General features: G+C 33.8%; 1 protein-coding gene across 2 annotated transcripts; it reads right to left on the bottom strand.

Moving 5' to 3' along the window:
- Positions 1-38: 38 nt before the first annotated feature.
- Positions 39-19619, bottom strand: LOC107850815 (agamous-like MADS-box protein AGL27). 2 transcript variants are annotated; one of them, XM_016695577.2, is made up of 7 exons: positions 19136-19619; positions 2210-2273; positions 1425-1477; positions 1250-1349; positions 938-979; positions 502-543; positions 39-294 (listed from the first exon to the last, which is right to left on the bottom strand). In XM_016695577.2, exons 1-7 carry the CDS (start codon positions 19372-19374, stop codon positions 229-231), a joined length of 606 nt encoding a protein of 201 aa, XP_016551063.1. In that variant the 5' UTR covers positions 19375-19619; the 3' UTR covers positions 39-228. The 2 variants fall into 2 exon arrangements, with proteins under 2 accessions (XP_016551063.1, XP_047257072.1); XM_047401116.1 differs by lacking the exons at positions 1425-1477; positions 2210-2273.
- Between the last annotated feature and the right edge of the window lie 7235 nt (positions 19620-26854).

Here is a 26854-nt window from a genome sequence, read left to right as displayed (position 1 = left end):
TGATCTCCTGGCCAGAAATCACACAAAATTGCTAGTTATTTATGAAGTCCCTGCTTATTTCATGTAAGAAAATGATACTAAAATATTGCTAGTTATTTCTGAAGTCCCTGCTTATTTGATGTATGAAAATGATACTAAATACAGGAACCATATGTCCTTAATTTTCAGGTTATTCTGGAGCCACGGCAAGGCAAATACGCATGTAATATCACTTGAGAAAATTCAGGGTCACCCCTCTGGTGGAAGGTCAGACATCCCATTCACTTCTTCCTTTTTTTTTTTCATCCGAGCTCTCTGTATGCGAATTGATTAGTTAGAGAACTATGAAAGAAATCTAATTCTAAGTTGCTCGAACTCTTCAAAAATATTGCCGCAGCTGTGTCGGATCCTTCAAAAATGCACTACTTTTGCAGGATCTTACACGCACCCGATGACATTTTTGAAGAATCCGAACAACATAGGTCTAATTTATGATAGCAGATTTTGTGAGGTAAGATTTACATTGTTCTTCAGAATTTTCTTTTCCTCTCGCAGCTGTTTTTCCTGCAATATTAAGGGGTATAAGGTGTGTAGTCTATTGGAAAATTTAACATGATAAATAAACAAAGATATATGATGACAACTGTTAATTACAAAGCTACATAGAACTGTAGAAAGCAGGAATGCCTATTAACTCCGCCGACATAAAGGAGCAAAGACAATTCTATGAGGTTTGATCAAAACACTAACGAGGACAAGTGAATGAAAATCTGCTAGTTTTTTTGGATGTACGAATATTTGAATAAGCTAAACTGAAATCAAATGCACCTTGATCTGAGAGACTAGGTCAGGGACTCAAAACCCTGTTGGTAGAGAGAATCACAAGACACACATAGACAAAACTCATGACTCAAGAAAAACTAATTTTCAGGATGTACCGATTGAAATGAAAACGTACCTTCTCAAGAAGATCCTTAACAGTTTCAAGCATCAATTGTGTCTGCACAAAACAAAACTATTCAGACTTGCTTCATTCTGAGGTCAAATGGAACTAGATTACAATACTGAAGTCAAATATAATCCTTTAATTACCAAAAAATAAAAAAACAACATTGACTCTAGCCATATCGACGTTGTGACAGCTTCAAATATATATTAGTAAAGCTAGATGCACTAAGAAGAGAACTTGTACTTTTTATGTATATTTCAACACCAGAGTTCAAAATGATGCAATTCCAATTGGGCAAGGTACAGAGGAATATAGAAAGACCTTTTTAGATCTGATTTGTGTTAGAGAAGTTTGAAGTTCGTTTTGCAAATGGATAAGGTCAGTCACAGTGTGACCATCAGCATTAGTTTCCTCGAGCTGCCTGTCAAATTTCAAATTGAAACAGAGCGTCAGTGGTATAAGCTTTGAGAATAATAGTAAAAAATGAGATCAGTACCTTTCTGCTGTTTGTAGAAGTTCTCCAATTTTCATGCTCGAGTACATAGAATGCTGTGTCCAAAAATGCAAGCATGATTATTCAAGATAACATTGAATAACGCCCAAAATGATATTGTGGATACATTGCAAAATAAATGAATCAGTGATAAGTTACTAATCAGCCCTACATGAATGAACAACTAGTCAGAGCATACTTCCAAGATTTGACAAAATACTATGCATGTCTAGCATAGTCATTTTAGTCGAGCAACAAGAAGGTTCTTTCATTTTTTTTCATAGATACACTTGGTATAACAGCAGCATGATGAAGAGTAATCATCATTTATAATTTGGACCTCCCAGTCCTAGAGGTGGCACACCATAGCTCACGTGTATATTTAGTATCTTCAGACCTATGAATTACATGTATTTTACAGTTCATCTGGAAATAGTTATGGCTAGATATTGATCTCTGAAGAATTACATGTATTTTACAGTTCATCTGGAAATAGTTATGGCTGATATTGATCTCTGAAGAATTACATGTATTTTACAGTTCATCTGGAAATAGTTATAGCTAGATATAGATCTCTGACCAGTTCAGGGTGCATCTTTCGTTTTTTTTTTCTTTTTATTTTTGTGTGTGTGGGGTGATGGGGTTGGGGGTTGGGGGGTGGGGGGGGCGCCTAGGTAGGATACAAGTTCAGGGTTACTTAATACTCATCACTGCGAGGGAACGAGTAATCAAATTGCTTACGTAGTTGAGAACTTAACTATAGGCAAGATAGTGCACTAATCCAATACCTCTCCAGAGATCTCTTTTTCTGCTTGGACGTGGCTTTCATATCTTTGAAGGATCCCTGTCACACTGGAGTATTTAGTGTCAGATATGATTGCTTGTCGGCAAGTACAAGGAAAATTTTACAAGCAGCAGATCAATTTGTGTAGGTTTAAACTAGAGTGCTCCAGAAAATTCTGAGCATATTATATGGTGTTCAATCTCTCTTTGGGCATCATTAGGCACTAAACCATCGAAAATACCCTCTGCATGGATCCCAAAAACGGAAGTAAGTCCCTTGGTACAAACTTCAAACTGAATGTGGAAACCACCTTAGTTCCAATATGGATTAAAATTCTAGACCTGTTGCTTCAATCAGTATACCCATTATAATTGATAAAGCAATACTCGCAATACAAAACCTACTACAGCTAAAATAGAAGTAGATATTGATATATGAGGTCATCATTCACATCCAAAATGAAGCTGGTGAAATGGAGAAAGTAGCTTAGGAAGTGGAATATGAAACAATACCCTGAATGTTGAGACCCAAAAAAGGGAGAACAACTTGGGCAATATCCAAAAAACTGCTTTAATGGAAAGAAGACAAAGGAAAGAAGAATAGGAATATTACTAAGAATCAGCAAGTGGCACAAGACTGAACGACACTCAAACCTCCCCAAAAAAGAGTCGAGACAGGAGTAAGTGCTAAGGACCCAGCTGCCACAACAACCTCCAACAGCGGTCCTATACAGGTGAAGGACCACTTTTAACTCAGAAGTGGTGGCTAAGGGAAAGATCTGATGACAAAGTGGGGGAACCCAAAGTTATCATCGACAAATTTCAATCTAGAAATCTAGAAAGATGACGAGAACTTTTTTGAGAAAGCAGGACCCCCTAATGTGAGGAAGGGAAGGGTGACAAGAGGTACATCGCCACCTACTTTCAAAGCACATGGTGACAAGTGAAATTTTGACTCTTAGTTTGCTTGATTTTCACAAATAACATGTTATATGTGATTCTTATATGCATGTAAACCATCTGGTTCGTATGAGTGGCCAAGCATGAGCTAGGTCGGATTGATTTTGAAGTACCTAGTTAGACCACGCGGGTCGCTGTGTCTTTATATTGTGTTACTGATATGGTCATGTTGTGACAGTTGATTAGATATTTAGTATTTATTATCGCTTAATTAAGTATGCGCTTATAATGCCGGTAAGAGGCTAGTTAGTTGGTATGGAGGATAAGAACGGGATGGCTGCTGCACTTAACACTCCAAAGATGGGAAAGATATGAGGCCGATGCCTTGTCTGGGACGGATCAGTGATGCAACTATGCTCAATAGCAGTTTGTATAGGTGAATTCACTTTCAACTACTTTACTTGTAGATCATTATACATGGATTGGTTTGTTTATGCCTTTATGAATTACCAACGATTTCTAAAGACTTGCTGCAGGAGTAAGCTTAAAGTGCAAGATCAATGATCTTGCTGGATTTTTAGACTAACATTTATTTTTGTTTGGGTGTGTGCAGGGGGAGCAGGTAGCCAATCAGTCACTCCCACATTGATTAGTGATTCCAGTCGAGGTGAACTCGATTAGATCATGGAGGCCACTTTCTCTTAGTAGACTTAGCACTTCATTATTATCTAGTTGTGTCTAGTATCTTGTATTCCAGATATTAGTATCTCCATGACATGTATACTTGGGGTAGTTGGGCGGACTTATTACTCTTTAATACTTAATTATCACATGCTTTAGCTTAGTGTGGTTACCTTATGAGTAGTAGCTCATCGAGTGCCTTGTAGCCTACGTGCTAGAGTTGGATCATGACGTGAAGAAAGAAAGCCATTCAATAAGCTTAGTGTTAAGAGTCCCACATTGAAAAATGAATGAGCAATTGGTCTCGTCATATGGATTTTGGACAATTCTCCCCTTATGCGCTAGTTTTTTAAGTTGAGTTAGGCTCAAAATTCAGTTACATGGCATCAAACCACGCCCATCCCACTTCCTAATTCTTTAATCACGGATGTTGGGCCCCATATTATATTGTTGTTGCTCCGGTTAACAAGGTTTGGGCGTGCGGGGAGTTTTAAGAGTCCCACATCGAAAAATGGTTGGGCAATTGGTCTCCTTATATGGACTTGGGACTTGGGAAGCCCTCCCCTCACGAGTTAACTTTTCGGGTTGAGTTAGACCCAAGATCCATTTCTTTATCCTTAGCAAACATAAACTCTAAAGGTGAAATCGTAGAATACAAAATCCAATATGTAGCCATTGTTGATCATCTATTAGGATTTGATCTATATAACCCCCTTGTTGAGATGCAAGATGTGATAGGTTTTACAAGTGATGGTTCAAAGCGCATTAAGTAACTTTCCATGTGATGACCTCGGACCTCCAGCTACACCTTTTAAGGTCATTCATGTATGGCCAAGAAAAAGGGCTACAAGTAGTTGAACTACTTTATATGAAGTGGAAATTATTCAATGATCTAGGTCATTCATGCATGGCCAAGCAAAAGGGCTACAAGTAGATGAACTACTTTATATGAAGTGGAAATTATTCAATGATCTTTTGGAGGATTTCATCTTATGCTACACATTATTGAAATGGAAGGAAAGTTGTGAAATAGAGCTCGGAGTTGATTTGGGAAACCTTGGAAAATAGTCATCACAAGTAGATTGTGTTAGATTTTGTGTTCCTGGTAGATTACAACAATCATAATGATCTGGCCATGGCCACGAGAAACTAGGACCTTGTAAGGCATCGCAATCACAACGTTACAGATGCAAGAGCGGAGAATGACTCCCAATTGACTTTCCAGCACAAAAGTATCACGAGCACAAAACACTGAGAACAAACGCATAGAAAGACCACCTAACACCACATCATTATCGCGATACATTTGACCACTATGTTAGCACTTAAATGTCGAGCCCAAGTCATATGGACAATCTACCAAACATCCAATGAACACTAAACTTCAAAATCCCCAAACAATGGTGTTTCTCCTTATCCATCCTTTCCCTTAGCCAACAATAATATACAATGGTCAAAACAGTGCCACGTAACATGCAATGGTCACAATGTGGACTAACATTTTTCAATCACCATCCCATGAGTCCTGACCTCGAAATAAGCTTTGGATGCTTAATATAAGCTCATGGAAGAAGTTAGAAAGTAATGCTTACCTCAATTGCCTTTTTAACATCATGACATCAGACATTCCCATAAATATTTATGAACATGACATGGAGGCATGATAAGCACCTAGCAATGGAAGAAACAACTACGAAATAGATAGTTATGAAGGATACGCATCTCGATCATAGAGAACTCATAGCATTTCATGGAACATGGATTACATAGGCTCGTAGAAGAAGGAAAAACATCGAGTGGGAGATTTGCTTGTGGATTGTGTTGATACAACAACTAGCTTATGTAAGTTGTCGATTTGCTTGTTGCTAGTATTGTGAAAAATTTGCAAGACCACCATTATTGAAAGCTTTAAAGTTGGTTTGACTTGAATTCGAGATTTAATGTGTGGATTTGAGTAGTGGTTGTAAAAATTGCTTAGGAGCATTTGTAAGAACTTGTATTCAATGTTTAGAGTTGATCAAAGTCTATTCAAATCAAATTTGGGTTAAGAAATTTGAAAAATTAAGCAGCTAACTACAATGACCTGAAGTTGAAAACTTGTTAAACTTTCGAGCGCAACATTCAACACTGGAATTGTGAAGGCCCAAGTTCAACGGTGGTGGTCTAGAGCGTTGCTACAAAATTTTCTTAGCGAAAACCCGTATCTGAATTTGGACACCCACAATTCGACCATTGTAATGGAAATTCATTTTTGGACATGAAGCACTAGTTCTCCGTTGTCACGAAAGACATTCCACAATTCTAGCGGAGTTTGCAATCATGGTAAGTAGAAAACACGCAACACAATTTTTGAGTTCAAATATGTGATTTGTCACTTCTTTTTCATCTCTTTTGGTTATTATAAGTTATTAACACTTCGTAACTTGTTTCTACTTGTATTTAACTAGTTCTTGAGTGTTAATTACTCTTTTTCATTCTAATTTTCCTTTAAGCTTTTTACTATCCTTCATCTTAGACAGGACTCCATTGTTTCAAGACCAATTCAGCTTTAAATTAGCTTTAAATTACCAAGGCTTGCTTGCGCATCAACTCAACTCCAGCCCACAGATGAAAGAAACTTGATGTGAAGCCTAGGCTTGAATTATGAGGGAATTTGGGCGGAAAAAGGCTTGAGTGGAGATCGAACGAGTGAACAAATGCCAAAACTTCGAGTGATAAACATGTGATTGATTGGAATAGAATTGGTGTATATACACTAAGGGAGTGATTGATGAGGGTTTGTTATTATCTGTTTGTTTGCTTGTCTCGTAGGTATAACAAACGGCGGAGAATAAACCTCAACTTTTAGAGGTGAACTATCCCTAAGTGATGTTATTAGAGCTCTTATAAAATTGAAGGTCCAGTTTGACAACATGACCAAAGGGTGAACACTTTGGAGAAAAAGAAGTTACTTGTCAGGATCCCAATCAGGATCTGACTAAATTCAGCAACAATAAAAGTAAAACAATTCAAAATTTTTGGGACAATTTTCGATTTACTTCAAAAACATGAAAAATGGATATCAATTACAAGGAAATTAAGAACTGAATTAATCTACGATAACTAGGATAGATGGGCATCCATGGAAGTTCTTGAATCTGCAGAGAAGAGAAGGGGAGGATCAGAAATTTAGAGGAGAGAAAAAGAAAGAAAGAGAAGAGAGAGAAGAGAGCGCGAGGAAGAAGAGAAAATTATCAGATTATGGTTGGTGTTTTCTCTCTCCATTAGTCATTATATAACGACTTCTGGCGACGTGGCATGATCTCCACCCTTGCACCTCATTAATAACAATTAAATCTCAGTCGTCCAGGTCAGTGAATTAGTCACTCCTTCTGTGCTTCAACTACGATCCCCACTGCCCGCGTTTCTTTATTTGCTTAATTAAAATATGCTAAGCTATACTAAGTAGGATCATTACATTTCTTCCTCCTTCAAAACATCCTTGACCTCAAGGATGAGAATCAAAATTAGGAAACTTAGCCTTAAGGAAGTCATAGTCTTCCCAGGTAGCATCTTCCGGCGGCAAATTTGACCATTGAACCAAAACCTTCACCCCAGCCACATTATTCTTTTTAATCATCGGTCTTTGTAAAATAGCCACAGGTTGGACTAAAAATTGACCATCATCCGCGGTAATAGGCAGAGTCGATTGCACTACCACCTTGGAACTTTCCTTCTTTTTTAGAAGGGATACATGGAACACAGGATGTACTTTAGAGTCTGCAGGTAATTCAAGTTTGTAAGCCACTGATCCAATTCTGGAAATGACCTTGTAAGGACCATAATATTTAGACGAAAGCTTCAAATTTTTTCTCAATGCTATAGAGGTTTACCTGTAAGGTTGAAGATTAAGGTAGACCATGTCTCCCACCAGGAACCCCTTTCTGATCTCCTCTTATTGGCATAATGCTTCATCCTCTCTTGTGCTTTGCTCAAATTGTCCTTAAGAAGTTGATACATTTGTTGTCTCTTCAAAACAATATCCTCAGCCGCTGGAACATTAGTCTCTATTAGTGGTCCCATGGACAGATGTGGAGGTGAATACCCATACAAAGCTTCAAAAGGAGTGCACCGCAGGCTAGTGTGGAAGTTAGTATTATACCACCACTCAGCAGCAGTAAGCCAAGGCTCCCAAAGAGTAGGTCTGCTAGACACCATGCACCTGAGATAATTCTCTAAACATTTATTCACTCTCTCAATATGACCATCACTTTGGGGGTGGTAAGTCGTGCTGTAGTATAGTTGTGTGCCCAAGAGTTTGAAGAGAGCTTGCCAAAAATGGCTAAGAAAAACTCTATCCCTATCAGTCACTATGGAATGGAATCAGGACCACCATGTAGACAATGTATCCTATTCCAATAATGTTCAGCTACTGTGACAGCAGTATAAGGGTGTGATAAAGCAATAAAGTGTGAATACTTGGTCAATTTATCTACTACTATTAGGATCGCCTCTTTGCCTCTAGATTTAGGAAGTCCCTCAATAAAGTCCATGCTAATTTGGCTCCAGGCTTGATTAGGAATAGGTAGTGGCTGCAAAAGTCCAGGATAAGCTGCATTATCATCTTTACTTGTTTGACACATTTCACAACCTGCAACAAAATCATTGACCATTTGTTTCATGTTAGGCCAATAAAAGAGTTGAGACAGTCTCTTGAGGGTGTCTAGCAGCCCTGAATGACCCCCTATTGGAGAAGGATGGAATGTAGTAAATAACTGGTGTCTTAAGCCTCCAGTAGCTCCAACGTAAACCTTCCCTTTTCTTCTCAGAACACCAGAAGTATAATGCCATAAACTAGGATCTTGCAAATCTACAATGACTTGCACAATTTTTTCTTGCACCTGAGGATCCTCAGAATAGCTATTAGTGACCTCTTGCATCTAAGTTGGAATCATCACACTCATAACCAAGAGTTGTCCTTGATCTTCTTGTCCGGATAGGGCATCAGCAACCCGTTGCTATTCTCAGCACCCTTCTTGTATTGGATCTCATAATCAAGTCCCAACAATTTAGGAAGCCCCTTCCATCAAATACTTCAAACTATGATGATCACTCCTGATCACAAAGTGTTTGAACTGGAGGTAGTGCCTCCATTTGTCCACTGCATTCAACAAGGCCATATACTTTTTTTCATATATAGATTTACCCCTGTGCTTTGGAGCTAACACTTTACTAAAGTATGCCACTGGTTTGCCTTCTTGCATAAGTACAGCACCAATACCATAATGACTAGCATCTGTTTCCACAACAAATTCCTTGGCAAAGTCAGGCAGTACTTATACTGGTGTTAAGGACATAGCAGTTTTAAGAGCTTTAAATGCTATATCAGTTTCTTCATTCCAATTAAAGGCATCTTTTTTTTAGCAAGGCTGTAAGAGGTCTGCAAATTGCACCATAACCATACACATATTTCTTGTAATAACCTGTCAGCCCTAAAAATCCTCTAAGAGCCTTCAAGGACTTAAGAGTAGGCCACTCCAACATAGCCTTGATCTTAGCAGGATCAGTAGATACTCCATCTCTATTAATAATATGACCTAGGTATTCCACCTTAGGTTGCCCAAATGAACATTTAGACCTCTTGGCATACAAAGAGTGGTTTCTTAATGTATCAAACACAACTATCAGATGCTCAACATGCTCCTTTAAGGACACACTATAAATAAGTATATCATCAAAAAATACTAAGACAAACCTCCGGAGGAATGGCTGAAAAACTTGGTTGACATCACCTTGAACTCATAATGACCCACATGGGTCCTAAACGCAGTTTTATGGACATCCTCAGCCTTCATCCTGGTTTGGTGGTATCCAACCCTGAGATCGACTTTGGAAAATTTCACAGAACCATTCAATTCATCCAGTAAGTCATCAACTATAGGTATTGGATACTTGTCATTTATAGTGATCTCACTCAACCCCCTGTAGTCTACACAAAATCTCCAGGATCCATCCTTTTTCTTGACCAATAAAGCTGGTGAAGAGAATGGAGATTGACTAGGTTGAACTATGCCTTGGTTGATCATTTCAGTGACTTGCTTCTCCAACTCATTCTTTTGATAGTAAGTGTACCTAGTCCTTAAACTCACCAGAACAACCCCTGATTTGAGAGGAATGGCATGGTCAAGTAACCTAACAGGAGGCAGGGTCATTGGCTCCTTGAACACATCTGGATACTGGTCCAGTACCTTTAATATAGCATCATCCACTAGCTTGTGGGTTCTGTTGTCACCGGCCCTTATCATAAACAAATGAGCAATGAGATTTTGCCCCATTTTTAACATCTTGTTCATAGTACCACTAGTGATCATATTAAGCTTCCTTTCCTCAGCTATTCCTTTTAACACTAACTTGTTGCTCAACCTGCCAATAGTAACACTTTTTTTAATGATCAAATTTAGTGGGATTGTGCTTCTTCATTCAGTCATTTCCCAACACCATGTCACACCCTCCAAGAGGTATAATAAGCAGGTCCTCTTGAAAGGATCTTCCTTGTATTTTTCACAAGAACCCTTTGCATTGAGAGGTGCACATTACATAGTTTTCGTCAGCTACTATTACCCTTATTGGTGCACAATAGCTAGCTTGATAGTCTGCTTCAATAACAGTGTTTTGATCAAGAAAGCTATAAGTGCTTCCAGAGTCGATCAACAAGGTGAGTGCTCTATTCTTCACAATACCACTGACTAGGATAATGTTCACCCCTTGATTGTTACCTGATAGTGCATTTAAGCATACGACCTCCTGAACTTCCTGGTCTAATTCTCCTTCAATAATCACATCCGAATAGGAAGGATCCTCTATCTCTCCAGGTCTCTCTTTAACAGACTCTACTTCTCCCATCAAATAATTCAGTTGTTTTTGTTTACATTGATGACCAACGAGATACTTATCACCACACCTAAAACATAGTTTCTTCTTGTACTCATAAACTTCTGAACTCAATTTAAATGTATTAGGTTTAGTGGTTAAGCTCCCCCCTACCTTGGTATTAGGATTGTGGCTTACAACACTAGTGGGCTTGTTTATGACCTTATTTCTCCTCTGGACAGCTTCTATGGCCTTCTCCTGCATCCTAGCTTTTTCAATAGCAAGTTTAAGTGTAGCTGGTTTGAACATCTTAACAGCAAATCGAATCTATTCCTTCAAAGCCCCTACAAAACTGGATAGAAAGTGAGCATCATTGAGGCGTGGATTCCTCACAAGCATTTGAGCCTTGAGGTCTTCAAATTTAGCAAGAAATTCATCCACTGATCTTGTTTGAGAGAGTCTATTAAATTGTTCCACTATATCATCCAGTAATTCATCATCAAATCTGCTAATTAGCTCTTCCTTAAACTCTACCCAATTAACCACACCTCTACTCAGTACTAGAGAATAATACCTAGTCTCTGCTACCCCATTCAAATACAACGCAGTTGCATCAACCTTAAGATTGCCCAATGTTTTGTATATAGTGAAATACCTTTCACATTTACGGAACCACACCTTGGGTTCATGACTTTCAAAACTGGGTAATTCCCACTTAGGAGGGAGAATTGGCACCATTTGTAGCCTGTTTTGTTTGTTTTCCTGAGGCGAATTAGGAAGTATCCCATCTCCTTATTGGTGTTCACCCTGAGATCTATTCGGTACTCTCTCAAGAGTTGTTAGCCTGTCTAAGAGCGGCTCTAAGGTTCCTTGAATTCCTATTTGAGTGTTACGCACTTTCTGTTGATTAATTAGCAATTCGTTTCAAAATTTCATCATGTCTAAAAGTCGATCATCCACCAGCTTGAAGCGAGTGCCCTCAGCCATCTTCACCACACAGGTCGCACGGAACCATGGCTCTGATACCGATTGTCAGGATCCCAATCAGGATCTGACTAAATTCAGCAACAATAAAAGTAAAACAATTCAAAATTTTTGGGACAATTTTCAATTTACTTCAAAAACATGAAAAATGGATATCAATTACAAGGAAATTAAGAACTGAATTAATCTACGATAACTAGGATAGATAGGCATCCATGGAAGTTCTTGAATCTGCAGAGAAGAGAAGGGGAGGATCAGAAATTTAGAGGAGAGAAGAGAGGAAGAGAGCACGAGAAAGGAGAGGAAATACCAGATTATCGTTGGTGTTTTCTCTCTCCACTAGTCGTTATATAATGACTTCTGGCGAAGTGGCATGATCTCCACCCTTGCACCTCATTAATAACAATTAAATCTCAGCCGTCCAGGTTAGCGAGTTAGTCACTCCTTCTGTGCTTCAACTACGATCCCCACTGCCAGCGTTTCTTTATTTGCTTAATTAAAATATGCTAAGTTATACTAAGTAGGATCATTACATTACTCCTTAGGTTAGTACCAATGCTTATCGACAAAACCAAGGAGCTGGTACAAGCATACGGATGGTCCATAGAGCAGTGAAAGAGTCGAACCCCGATTATTTTTCTCATACCACTACCACTCAACCAACTACTCAACCAACTACATAAAGTGTTGCAACAAGGTCGATCACCCATGTTAAAAAAGATAGAATCCTTCTAAGGCATCCCCACTAGATCATTACAATATCCATAACTACAACATACCAACAATAACCTTATGAACAACCACAATACCAATACCCTTACAAACAACCCTACCAACAGCTATCTAAGCACCAACCCTACCAAGGTTGAACACCATCAATGTAACTTCTACCTTTCAAAAGAACCAGTAACCCAAAAGAATAATTGTATTGGGTAATCAAGAGTGAAAGCATTTTTTAAGTCAACAATATGTCAAACTCCATCAAGGTCAAGCGCGTCATCTCTCAATTTGAAAGGTTTGCCTCTATTTGGGGGAAATCTTACAAGAGACAAATTAAGAACCAACTATGCTTGGCCTTGTTACTAATTGCCATTGGAATGAAATGAGGGGTGTCCTGAAAAGAAGTTTCCAATGTTCGAACGATTGTGAGAACTTGGAGTTTCCAAGATAGCAATGAACTAGGAAAAATTGGTGTGATGTAGAGCCAAATGCAAGCTTTCATTTGCATCTAGGTCGACATTAACAATATGATAGATATGCAAGGTATAATGAAAGACAAAAAGCATTTTCATGTTAAAATGATCATAAATTCACTCTTTTACCTTCTGACTCTTTTAGAGGTTTGTCAATATTGCAAGAAAATGAATGGATTGAGACTAGAAAATGCAAAAAATAAGCAAGAGAGAAAGAGAGAAGGGAGTAAGAAGTGTTGCACGTCAAAGGATATAAGAAGTGTGAATATGAAAGAAAATCCACCTTTATGGAAAATTTAATGGAAAAATGAATATGTTGGTTAGTCAAAAAGTAATGAAAGAGGTTGAACAAAATCCTTCTATTATGCTTTTTCTACATAAAAATTAAATTTTATTTTTACTACTAATGAATTGACCCTCTCTTTGCCCAAGTATTGTTGCTATTATTTTTTCCAAGATAATAAAGATGTTATTCCCAGTAAGTTGCCAAGGGAGCTACCACCTTTGGGGGGAATCGAGCATCAGATTGACTTTGTAAATAGTAAAGGTTGGTCAATGAAAGGCTTTCTAAGATATGGTTATTTGCTTAGAGATGGTAAAGTGTATTCAGTTTCAATATCCTTGGAGAAAGATACTTATTAGAGAGGCACATGATGGAGGTCTAATGAGACATTTAGGTATACTTAAAGCTTTTGCTATTCTTCAAGAACACTTATTTTGGCCAGAGAGGCACTTAATGAGGGTCTAATGAGACATTTGGGTATATACTTAAAGCTTTTGCTATTCTTCAAGAACACTTATTTTGGCCTAAGATGAAAAATGACGTTGATAGGATTTGTTGTACTTGTGTTGATATTAACCATACTTAGTTTAATGATCCTTTGGAAAATTCCATCTTATGCTACAACTGTTGGAATGATTGGAAGATGGAGAAACAAAGCTTGGAGCTAATTTGGGAATCATTGGACAACAGGCTTCAACCCCATATTTTGTGCTTCAAGTAGACTGTTGTGATCACGGGATGAAGATCGTGATCCTAAGGAACTAAATTGCAGGGCATCGCAACCACGATGTTAAAAACTTAAATGCGGAGGAGGATTCCCCGATTGATTTTCTTGCACAAAAAGCATAGTGCATTGTGAATATGAGACAATAAGCGGGAACACTGAGAAGGATATCTTCCAACATTGCCATATCATGATTGTGATACACTTAACCGCGATAGTGGTACTACGGGGCAATAATTGAACTTTCCGAAAGTGGCTAATGACACTTTTGGGCCTATCTTAGGATTATTTAACGGGAAAAGGACATTGTTTAGTACTTTTTAAAACAAAAAGTCCAAGTTTGACATTTTTTCAAAAAGTGGTCAATCGGGTATACTATTTCCACTTTATTGTCATTTCCTAATTTGGGTCATTTTGACCCATGTAGTTCAGACACAGTCCATATACCATATTGATACAGTTCATATACAATATTGATATAGTTTTCAACTTGGGCCATTCGGCCCTGCTAAAAATATTTCAGTTTTTCTTTTTGTTATAAATTTTTTAGCTGAAAAAATATACTGCTTTTTTTTTATAATTTAGAAACAATAATTAAATATAATTATATAAAAAGGGTGTAATTGTTATATAGCATACGTATCTTTATAAGATATATGTATAGAAATTGTATAGTTCTATCAAATATGTATATTGATAAAATATATAGAAAGTCTATAAAAATTATATAATTATTGTATAAAATATGTACAAAAAATGTACAATTATTATATAAATTGTGTATCGAAATTGTATAATTTTCGTATAGAATATTTATATGTATAAGATATGTATAGAAACTGTGTAGAAGGTGTGTAGAAATGGTATAGAACAAGCCAATAAATAAATGACTAGAAAGTGAAATTTAAATTCCATGGTCATTTCCGTGGAAATAGTTTTATTTGAAGTGTCGTTTCTGTCCTTTCCCCTTGTAGACACCTAATTTTGTCCCTCCCCGATAGCACTTTTACCATTTTACCTCTGTCTTACTGTGTGTCCTCACTCGTATGATTATATCCCATAAAAATGCAAAAAAATAGAACCCTTAACAAAATTCCTAACAAATCTTATCCTAACCAACTCACCCTACCCCACCTACCCTATACCCTACCCCCACTAACCCATCCTCATAACCCCCTCGCATTTTTTCTTTACAAAGAAAAATGAGAACAATATATACACACTTACTGATGTTAAGGCTAAGTATGCAATGGATATGATGATGCATTTTAGGTACTACTTGTCTTTCTCAGCATAAGAAATCAGGAGAGAAATAAAAATGAGAGAGTCTTATTGGTGAAAAGCCTCACGGGCACCATAAGGCGATGGTCAGTTGAGAGAAATAAAAATGAGTCTTATTGGTGAAAACCATCACGGGCACCATAAGGCAATGGTGAACTGAGAAAAATAAACAGGTTTGTCAGCAAAAACCCTTCAAGGCGCCACTAGCCGAATAAGGTTTCCGAATGAATTTGGCCTAAGGAAGCAATTCGGTTTCAAGGCCATTAACTCAACAGCAATTGGTAGAAAATTGGATGGAAAGATCAGGCAGCTTAATCCAAAATGCATGACATAATAATTAGAGTTAACTGTCTTTTCTAGATAAATTTTCATTTCTTTTTTCAAAGAGGGACATTCAATGTCTTTTCCTTTTCTCTTTATTTTTATTTTATTTTCTTGAGTCAGTTAACCAAATAAAAAATCATTGTCATTTTTTCTCTTGTCTTTGAGTCAAGTCTATGTCAAAACAAGGGAGAAAAGTTTCCAAAACTGACTACCAGCTTCTTCAATTTTACAAAGTAAGATAGAAAGGCCAACGCATGAAAGAGACATGATTGTAAGCTGAAAAAAAAAACATGCAAAAAGTTTTGTCAACAGACAAGTCTGTTAACCCATGGAAATACCAAGGCGCAAAGGGTTTATCTGAGAAAACATGGCAAAGGAGAAATATTGTGTTTGTTTCAGAGTCACTCTTAATAACCTAAGTTTGGGTCAATGATGCATGCTAACAGTTGGAAGCAAGGTTAAATGTGATGAGGACAAGAGCGATCGCCGCGAAAGCTAAAGCCACAAACCAGTCACCGTGTTTTTAAACTCACAAGTTTTCTTTGATAAAACAGGAAACATATTACCTTCAAAGCAAGGACTCCAAAGCATAAACATCAAGGGCTGCAATGCCTCACTTTTACAAAAGCAGGAAGCAATGTTGCTGCACAGGTTTGATAATCAAGTCATGGTAAAATTCACATCCTTTATCCCTCGGAGACACTTTCTTGTCCAGGGATTTCAGTTTTTATTTGCTAGGTGATACACTTCTTAAATTGAATCTTCACTCCTAGAAGACGTACCTTTTAGTCGAGTCCCTTGATTTCTATAAGACATAGCTTTTAGTCGAGTCATTCCCATTGATTCCTATAACACGTACCTTTTAGTTGAGTCATCTCCCTTGATTTCTATAAGACGTACCTTTTAGTCGAGTCATTCCCCTTGACCCCTAGAAGACGTATTTTTTAGTCGAGTCATCTCCCTTCACTCCTAAGAGACGTACCTATTAGTCGAGTCATCCCCTTGATTCCTATAAGACGTACCTTTTAGTCGAGTCATCTCCCTTGATTCCTATAAGACGTATCTTTTAATCGAGTCATCTCCCTTGATTCCTATAAGACGTACCTTTTAGTTGAGTCATCCCCTTTGATTCCTATAAGACGTACCTTTTAGTCGAGTCATTCCCTTTGATTCCATAAGACGTACCTTTTAGTTGAGTCATTCCCTTTGATTACTATAAGACGTACCTTTTAGTCGAGTCATTCACCTTGATTCCTATAAGACGTACCTTTTAGTCGAGTCAATCCCCTTGATTCCTATAAGACGTACCTTTTAGTCGAGTCATTCCCTTTGATTCCTATAAGACGTAGCTATTAGTCGATTCATCTCTCTTGATTTCTCTAAGACGTACCTTTTAGTCGAGTCATCTCCTTTGATTCCTATAAGACGTACCTTTTAGTCGAGTTATTCCCTTTGATTCCTATAAGACGTGTCTTTTAGTCGAGTCATTCCCTTTGATTCCTATAAGACGTACCTTTTAGTCGAGTTAATCCCCTTGATTCCTATAAGACGTATCTTTTAGTCGAGTCATTCCCTTTGATTCCTATAAGACGTACCTATCAGTCGAGTCATCTTTCTTGATTCCTACAAGACGTACCTTTTAGTAGAGTCATCTCCTTTGATTCCTATAAGACGTACCTTTTAGTCGAGTTATCCCCCTTGATTCCTATAAGACGTACCTTCTAGTCGAGTCATTCCCCTTGACTCTTAGAACACGTACCTCGAATCATTCCCCTTGACCCCTAAAAGACGTACCTTTTAGTCGAGTCATTCCCCTTGACCCCTAGAATACGTACCTTTTAGTCGAGTCGTTCATTTGATTCCTATAAGACGTACATTTTAGTCGAGTCATTCCCCTTGACCCCTAGAAGACGTATCTTTTAGTCGAGTCATTCCCTGTGATTCCTGTAAGACATATCTTTTAGTCAAGTCATTCCCCTGGACCCCTAGAAGATGTACCTTTTAGTCGAGTCATTTCCTTAATTCCTATAAGATGTACCTTTAAGTTGAGTCATTTCCTTTGATTCCTATAAGATGTACCTTTTAGTCGAGTCATCTCCTTTGATTCCTATAAGACATATCTTTTAGTCGAATCATTCCAATTAACTTATAGAAGGTGTATTTCTTTGTGTGGGATAATTTTTTTTTTTAGTTTTGATGTGATTTCAGGAGCCCGCCTGAAGAACAGGGCGAATACATGGAAAGTCAAGCAACAAGGTGAAGCAGTTGAAAAACAAGCAACAAGAGGAAGAAAATTAAAAGTCAACAGTTGAAAAAAGGCAAGTCAGGAACCCGCATGAAGAACCGGGTGAAGAAATTGAAAGGCAAGCAACAAGTTGAAGAAATTGCAAGTTAGGAGCCCGCTTGAAGAACAGGGTGATGAAGTAGCGAGTCAGGAGTCAAGAAAAGTTGCATAGATAAGAGTTTTTATAATTTCATTTATGTTTTAACTTGTAATGTTTATTTCTAATGTAATAACAGAGTCGCGGACTGGAACCTCGATGGGACCTCACTTGACTCTCCAACTCTGTTGTCCTTCTTCCTTCTGTTTCTTTCCATAAATAATGATCGGGTCAAAATTTGATCTTGTTGTCTACTTCTTTGTCTGAAAACACTTCGTGTTTGCATTCAAGGGGGCATGACCCCTTACTTAACTAAGCACTTCTATGCAATAATTTAGCCTGACTATAAATATAATTAGTAACTTTATACTAATTAGCATGTTGTGAATTTGTGAGATTTGAATTGCCTTTGAATTATTTGACTTGGGATTTTTCGTAAAACTTCCTCTTGAGGATTCTAGTAGTGTTAGGTCATTGGTTGATTAGGATTTGTAGATCGAGTTATTCCTGTTGGTTTATCTGTTATAAACCAAACGGGAGAGCCCAACCCAAAAGACTAGTCTAATAGGTGGGAGAAACCATTTGGCTTATAGCATTTCTTTTTTTTTTTCAATGTGGGACAATTGGTTCATAACAATCGTCTCCACTTGAGAACCAACGACCTCGTTGGTCACGGCTTAGCCCAGTTGGTCATGCCTGGCACCCCTCTTAGGTCCAGGCCACCACTCCTAGCGCACAGGCCACCACTCCTAATTGTGGCTCCACGCGTGAATCGATCCTTGTTGGTCACGGCTGACACCTTTCTTGGGTCCATAGGCCACCACTACGAGTGTAGTCCCAATGTGCGGGCTCCCCACACGTGGATCGATCCTCGTTGGTCACGGCTACGTCCAGTTGTTCAGACCACCACTCCGAGTCACGGCCCAACGCGTGGGACTCTCAATGAAAGCATCAATGTTATAAACCAAACGGGAGGGCCCAACCCAAAAGACTAGTCTAATAGGTAGTCTAATAGGTGGGAGAACTTATTTGGCTTATAATTCCCTTAGCATTTCTCATTTTTTCCAATGTGGGACAATTGGTTCATAACTTTATCAAACAGTTCTATATTGAAAAAAGTAAGTTCATTCTGAAAAATGATTAAAATTTCAAATTATTTGGATGCCCATTCCCAATCGTATTGTCCATGACATCCGTGTGTATTACTTGCAAAATGAGAACTAAATAAACATTTCAGATATATACTTGTTATCCTATATATAAACCTAATCTCAAATTTAATTATGAGATATCACACTTTATCCGATCCTGCTTGAAATTATTTTATATACCTGTTAGTGCTAGAGTATTCATGGAGCCTGCCAGTGCCATTTTTGGAGATTATAACAACACCAACATCAACATTGCAGAGAATTGAAAGTTCATTGGCTTTCTTGATAAGACCTTGTCTGCGTTTACAGAAAGCAACTTGTCTACAATTTTTATCTTGAATTCTCTTAATTTCCAACTTCCTTCTCCCAATTTCCTTCTTCTTTTTTAGCCCTAATCCAATATTTCCACAAGTTTCCATTATTGTACAATTTCCATTTTTGTTGTGCTACTCGAATCTCCATGTCCCTTTCTCCATCTTTTCATGCTTTCTATGCTTCTTTTTTTTTTTTGTTCTGGATTCTGCTCTTTGAGATTCTGCTATCTTGTTTTTATTTATGAGGATGAGTAATTAATTTGGTCCAACAATCCAATGGACAAAACTAAATGCAAAATGAGAAAAATCAGATGACATGTTGGATACACAATGTGATAAGGGACAATTAGATGACAAGCTGTCTCGTTACGTGGCACCTGCCGTTTCAGTAAACAACATTCATCCAAGTCAAGGGATGAAAGCAAAAAACAGCACCGCTAAGAGCCCGTTTGGCCATGAAAACTTTTTCTCTTTTTTCAAAAAAAAATTTTGGAGTTAGAAATTATGATGTTTGGTCATGAAAATTTGAAAAATAATTTCAGAAAATTTTTCTGAAAAGGGAAAGTTTTTGGGTGTTTTCCCAATTTTCCAACCCCAATTTCAATTTTTAGTATTATTACATATAATCCTAATCTTTTAAATTTTTACATAAAACTCTTCTTATAACATTACTTTTTTAATATTACGTATATAGTAGTTTTAAAGTATAAGATAATTATAATTTCAAACTTAATATTATCTTAAGTAAGATATATTTTTTTTCTCTCTCATCATTATTTTTTTCCCTTATTTAAGACATTATTTTACTGCTAATGATCCTAATTACTATAATATAATAATAATAATAATAATTTTTCTGTTGTGATACGAACGTTTAAGGAATTATAGTCGTGTAATTAATAATGGATAATTGTTTTCTATATTTATGAAATTAATAAAGTTGTAGCAGATTAGTTTACCACTGCCACAAATTATTTTCATTTTTAATTTGATTATATATATTATATTGTGTATATCTTTATTATACTATTCAAATATAAATTGTTTATGCCATATATATGCTAAAAATATAAATCGGTGATACATATTTTTCATAAAAAAATATGTTCAATTTAACAAATTTATACCTTAAACTGCAACTGCTACCTTTATATACCATGATACTTGTTATCTTTATACACAAAGTATTATATTTATACCCATAAATATATAAAGTATTATATTTATAGCATAAATATACAAAGTATGTTATATATGAAGTTTATACCATGTATATACCAAATACACATATATAAATATACAAAGTAAAGAAACATACTAAGCATATTTATATATTTATGGTATATGATATAATATATCATAAATATGCAAAGTATGTTTTACATAAAAATAATTCACACACAATAAAATCTTTCACGTATAAGAAAATTAAAGAAATAAATTAGCGGCACCCTAAAATTTAATAACAACTCATCATTTTCTATTTTTTAAGGAACGAAAAATAAAAGATATAAATTAAATAAATTCCTAAAAAAATAAATTTGTTTGAAAGATAATATTTGTTACCTAAAAAATAGGAAACAGTAATTTGTTAATATAGCATCCATATTTAAAATTTTTAAATATGAGAAAACGGTTATTAATGTAAATATTATATATGTCATAATTGAAATACATTAAATAAGGCCATGTATGTGTAATTATTTTTGTAAAAGTAGCTAATTGTGTTCTTTTTACATTAGTAGGTAAATTTTAGTTAGGTGATTTTGATAGTTTGTAAAAGTTGGGGCATAAAATTATATTTAAATTTTTTTTTTCAAAAGTAAAAAAAAAAATAATCAAAAAATACATGGTCAAACACAACTCCAACTCCAATTTCAACTCCAGCTTCAACTCCAACTCCGAAAAATTTTAGTTTTCATAGCCAAACGGCTACTAAAGATTCTCACTCCGTCCATCTTTATCTGATCCATATATTAAAAATATATAATTAATAATACTTTTTAATTTAAACAATTAATAAATAATTTATTAATTTATATTTATTTTATCTTTACTATTAAATAATGTGTACATTATAATTCATTTCCTAACTAATAAATTTGTTATATTTAAAGAATTATATATAAAAGTTATTTCTATCAATTATTTTTTAAGGTATATAATAGGTCAATTATAAATAAATAAATAAAGATGGGCAGAGAAAGTAAATTTACATCGACTATAAATTTGAATTACTTCAACGTACGGCAAATTGTCATGATGAAGAGATCCTCACATCTAGGACTGGGCATAAAATATCAAAAATTGAATTACTAAATCGAATCGTGAAAATTGGTAATTGATATTCGATAATTCGGTATTTGATATAGTATTTGGGAGTAAAGTTTCAATATTTCGGTATTCGGAATTAGGTTTGGTACAAGATATTAATACCGTTTGGTATTTGGTATTTACCGAATATCAAATATATATAAAACCCATCCCAATTGACAATAGTACTAGTTATTCTAAAGAATTTCTTGGACTTTGGTAATATATTCGTAAAAAAAAAAAAAAAAAAATACTAAATGAGGTTTCTATTAAATATACTCTTTGAAGTTTAAACGTACATTTACACATCTCCAACTTTAATATGGTATTATCAAATACCGTACCGAATCGAAGTTTAATTTACCGATGACCGAACTACTAAACCGATGTTTATAAGTATGGTATGTGGTATTTATGTTCAAATTTTGATTACCGAATTACCGAATTACCGAACTCAAACTTTGAAAATACCAAACCAAATACCTAATGCCCAGCCCTACTCACACCGAACTAGGGGTCTCAAATTTAAAAATTTCAAGACAAATATTAAATGCTAAACGAGAAATAAATACATTGTACGTTCAATTTAGTCGGAGCTCAATATATAACATGTGTTATCAATAGCTTTTTTATTTTTAATATTTAGATCGTGTATTTAAATATATAAATTTTAATTTTTTAAAAAACACAAAATTTATATATTTTGAAAAATTATGTTAGTTTCATTAATTATAATAATTAATAATTTTAATTATTTAACAAGTATATAAAAAAAATTCAATCGAAGTGAATTCTCAAAATTTCAGTTGTCTCACACGTGGATTGAAGAAGCTAAGTAGTAAAATCATTTTGCAGGCTCTAGGCCTAGGGGCATATTTGCTCAAACCAGTTGAATTACTTCATTTTCAACATATATTAGTTAAGGGGTTGTTTGTTGTACAGTAAAGAGGAAACTTTTCTTTTCTATTATAGAGAAGAAGAGATGGTTTCGACCACCGCTCATGCAATTATCAAAAAACTCCTCCACTTTCATTTAATTATATGTTATGTCTCAATATATAATAATTTCATTATTTCATCATAATGATTTAAATATTTAATATATTCTATTAATTTATATTAATTAACTATAATTACATATTGAAAGTAAAAAAAAAATATTTATTTAATTGACTATCACGTTCAAAACTAATTTGTTACCACGAATCACAATAATTAATAACTTAAAATGTTTAAAAGACATATAGAAATTATATTGACTTTCATTATTTTAGCAATGCCACATAAATTGAGATAAAAAGTATTGCAAATCATAATAATTAACAACTTGAAATATTTAAAAGATATATAAAAATTTTAGTTGATTCTCAAAAGTATATCGAAGCCACATAAATTGGGACACAAGGATAAAATATATTATTTAATAATTACGTAAAAATTATTATAAATCACAATAATTAACAAGTTAAAATAGTTTTTTTTAAAATAGATAAAAGTTCTATTCAACTCTCAAAATTTTATCGGTGCACCATAAATCATGAAAAAATAAAAAATTATCTTAATTAATTGCAACTAAATACAACAACAACAACAACAACAACAAACCCAGTATATTCCCACCTAGTGGGGTCTGGGGAGGGTAGAATGTACGCAGTCCATACCACTACCTCTAAAGAAGTAATTGACTTTTATATAGAAAAATATTTTTTTATTTATTTATTTTGTTTTAGTAAAGTTAAATTTTAAAATTATTTTTTTCTTATATAGAAATACTAATATTTAAACTTAACTTTAAATTTTTAAAGTACAAAATTAATAAATTTAATTTAATAAAATAAATTTCTAATGAATATTTTCTTAGAATTTGTGTTGGGTCAATATGTATTAAGTTAAAAAGAAATAAAGAAAAATATATAGTAAAATATTATTATTGTGAAAGATAAATATAATGCGCTATCCAATAATATTTAATAATATCATATTTTGCATATGCAAATATAGCATTCCGTATTTAATTAATATACTATTTCGGTGAATTATCGATGATTATTATTGGATATGATAAAATTATATTAATTTTTATAATAATAACATAATCAATCGCTCTTAATTAATTATTATGAGTGATCTAGGTATTAAGAAAATAAATAATATTTAATGAAAAATAAAATAGACATAAAATGCGAAATTAACTCTTAATGTTTTAAATTAAATTTTCGTCTTTCGAAGGATGATTTTACTATATCACTCCTTATTATAAGTCATTTATGTATTAGAAAAATACGAATAACAAAATGATATGTCAACATAAAATATTTGATTGACTATCAAAATTATATTAGTGCCACATAAATTGAGACGGGACAGAAGAAGATATAAAACAACATATATTATTTGAAAATGAAATAAAAAGTACTGTAAATAACAATAATTAAGAAAAAAAATTGACTGATTTCTACTGCTTCAATCGTGATTTTAATGTATCACCCGCAATTAATTATTATAAGTCACTTATGTATTGAAAAATTAGTAATATTGAATCCCCGATTTTACTATATATATATAATATATATATATATAATTTCTTTTCTATTATATAGAAGTGGTGGTTTCGACCACCTTTCATGCAATTACTATATATATATTTCTATTTTTATTACATATTATATAGAAGAGGTGGTTTCGACCACCTCTCATGCAATTATTATACTATATATAAGTGAGGATGGCCTTTTTGGTCGTCCTCATAGGGTCAGTTTGGGAATACTTTTAAATGTTTCAATTGGTTGATAAAATACAAGTGGGCATACTCTTGAGTTTTGTTGTTGTTTTTTTCTTATGGCCCACTAACTTTTTGTGAATAATATCTTTTTCTTTCTTCTCCCTATTCATGGTACTATTCATATATTATATGGTATTTTAGGTTTCATCCGTAGCTTATTGTGAATATGTTGGGAGCGCTATCACTTTAATAGGTCCTGCAACGCGTGATCTGAATTAGTCGGGGATTCAGTACGAGCATCGAATATCGAATGAAAAAAAAACTTATTGTGAATATTATTTTCTTCCCCCTATTCATATTATAATATGGTATTTTGAGTTTTAGATTTAATTAAAAATAAATTTTTAGATAATTTAAAATATATTAATAAGAAAACTCAAATTAATATTATATAAATAAATAAAATTTTACGCAATCAAGAAATAATATTAAATTGATACTACTTAAATGAGTATAATTTAATAAATATTTTTTTTTAATTTTATAAGGGTAATTGATTTCGCAGGAACTATATTCAAGCTAAAAACACCATAAATATGAATCGAAAGAAGTATTAAATTATGTTTACATATTTGTCATTATGCATTTTTGTAAAATTTAGTCAATTTTGAAGCTATATACGTTACATTTTCAACTGAAGCATTATTAGAACTTATTCTTTTTTTTTTATTTCAATTTATGTGATACTTTTTAATAGTCACTTTAATTAAATTTTAAAGCTAAATTAAGTTAGATCAACTTGTCATTAAATTGATAATTAATATTTTATTCATAAACCATATATAAAAAACTAAATTGATTCTTGAGGTTCATTCAATGATTTTTCCTTAATTTTAGCTAATACTAGATTTAAATCATCAAATTTAACAAGCTTAAATTTTTATCCCGTAAAATATTATGAGCGAAACTAAAACTTAATAAATGTTAAAATAATCATTTTATTATCAATAAATAAAAACTTATATGCTCACAAATCATTAAAATGTCCATATTTTTTACTTTATGATTTTCATAGAATTATAACTATTTTATATAATTTAAATCGTGTTACTTACAAAATATGAAGTTGTTTGTATTTGTTCATCCTCCTACCAAACATCCTTTCTCATAAATCATTTTTTTGCTCAAAAATCATATAATTAAATAACTAAAATTTTTTAATAGTTATGAGAACTTATCAACAACACATGTTTAATATGTCATTAAATTTATAATTGTGCTTTAAGAAGATATGATACATATTATATTTTTATTAAAATATTATTCTCATGAGTTTGGGTCCGGGCTTAGCACAGGCCTAATATAACTAGTACTTATATATATGAGAGAATAAGATAATATTTGATAGTCCTCACAAAAATATTTATTCAATGAAATTGCTACATGTGTCTATTATTTTTTCCAATACATTAAGTATTATTTTTGTCGTCATTCATTATTTAATGATTATTTTCATTTAGACCTCTATAATTAAATTATATATAGTATTTTTTGTAAATCCCTTCTTGTTTACTATTAGATTACTTGTTTTTTTTTGGGTACATATTTCTTATATTGGAATTTAATTATTTTTTAATTTATTTTAGAAAATTAATTAATCTCTAAAACAATGGCATGTGATTGATAAAGATGAAGTATTTCCTCCTTGCGAGAAGAATCCTTGCACTTGATGGTGTTAGTATGAAAAATTACTATTGAGTTTTTTCATTGTGTTTCAATTGCTTAATTATCTTTTTTTTTTTTTAAAGGAGTAGGGAAATTACTACTTTAGTTTCAATTGTCTTTATATAATTTAATAAATAAAAAAATTTTAAAGATGTTTTGCAAGACTTTAATTCAATCTCTAACCTCTAGAAAAAATTAATCTCAAAATAAATATTGATTCACATAGGAGTGCAACTATTCAAGAAATTAATCCAACATATGATTAAGTTTAATTTGAATTGTTGGATGTTATATTCTCAAAGCATTCCATGAAAACAACCTTTATTTTACATATTGATTTAAAAATACAAATAATTTTTTCTTTTAACTTACAAATACATTTATACAATGATTTAATTTTTAAGAATTTGCAGGAAATTTTGAACTACTCTTTCAATAACTTAATGTCACAAAAAGCATAAAGATAAAAAAGTAATTACAAATTTAATCTTTTATATTAGTTAGAATCTAGGCTTATAAGCATCGGGCAAATGTAAAACTTTAATAGTTCTGAAATTTTATTGTCTAGATATGATTAATCTAAATAATATTGTTGAAAATATGAAACAAATTATATTTATTTGATAAATTACATACTATATTTATATCTTGAGGTTGGGCCCGGGCTTAGCACGGGCCCCCCGGAACTAGTACTATATATATATATATATATATATATATATACTATGAATAAAAATTTTCATGATATTTAAAAAAAATAAAAAAATTACTACATATACTCAAAGGGTAAAAGAGTAAAAACACACAAGAGATAAATGTAGAGAA

Source organism: Capsicum annuum, chromosome 12 (genome assembly GCF_002878395.1).
Source record: "Capsicum annuum cultivar UCD-10X-F1 chromosome 12, UCD10Xv1.1, whole genome shotgun sequence".
NCBI lineage: Eukaryota > Viridiplantae > Streptophyta > Magnoliopsida > Solanales > Solanaceae > Capsicum > Capsicum annuum.
This window is presented reverse-complemented; position numbering and strand designations above follow the sequence as displayed.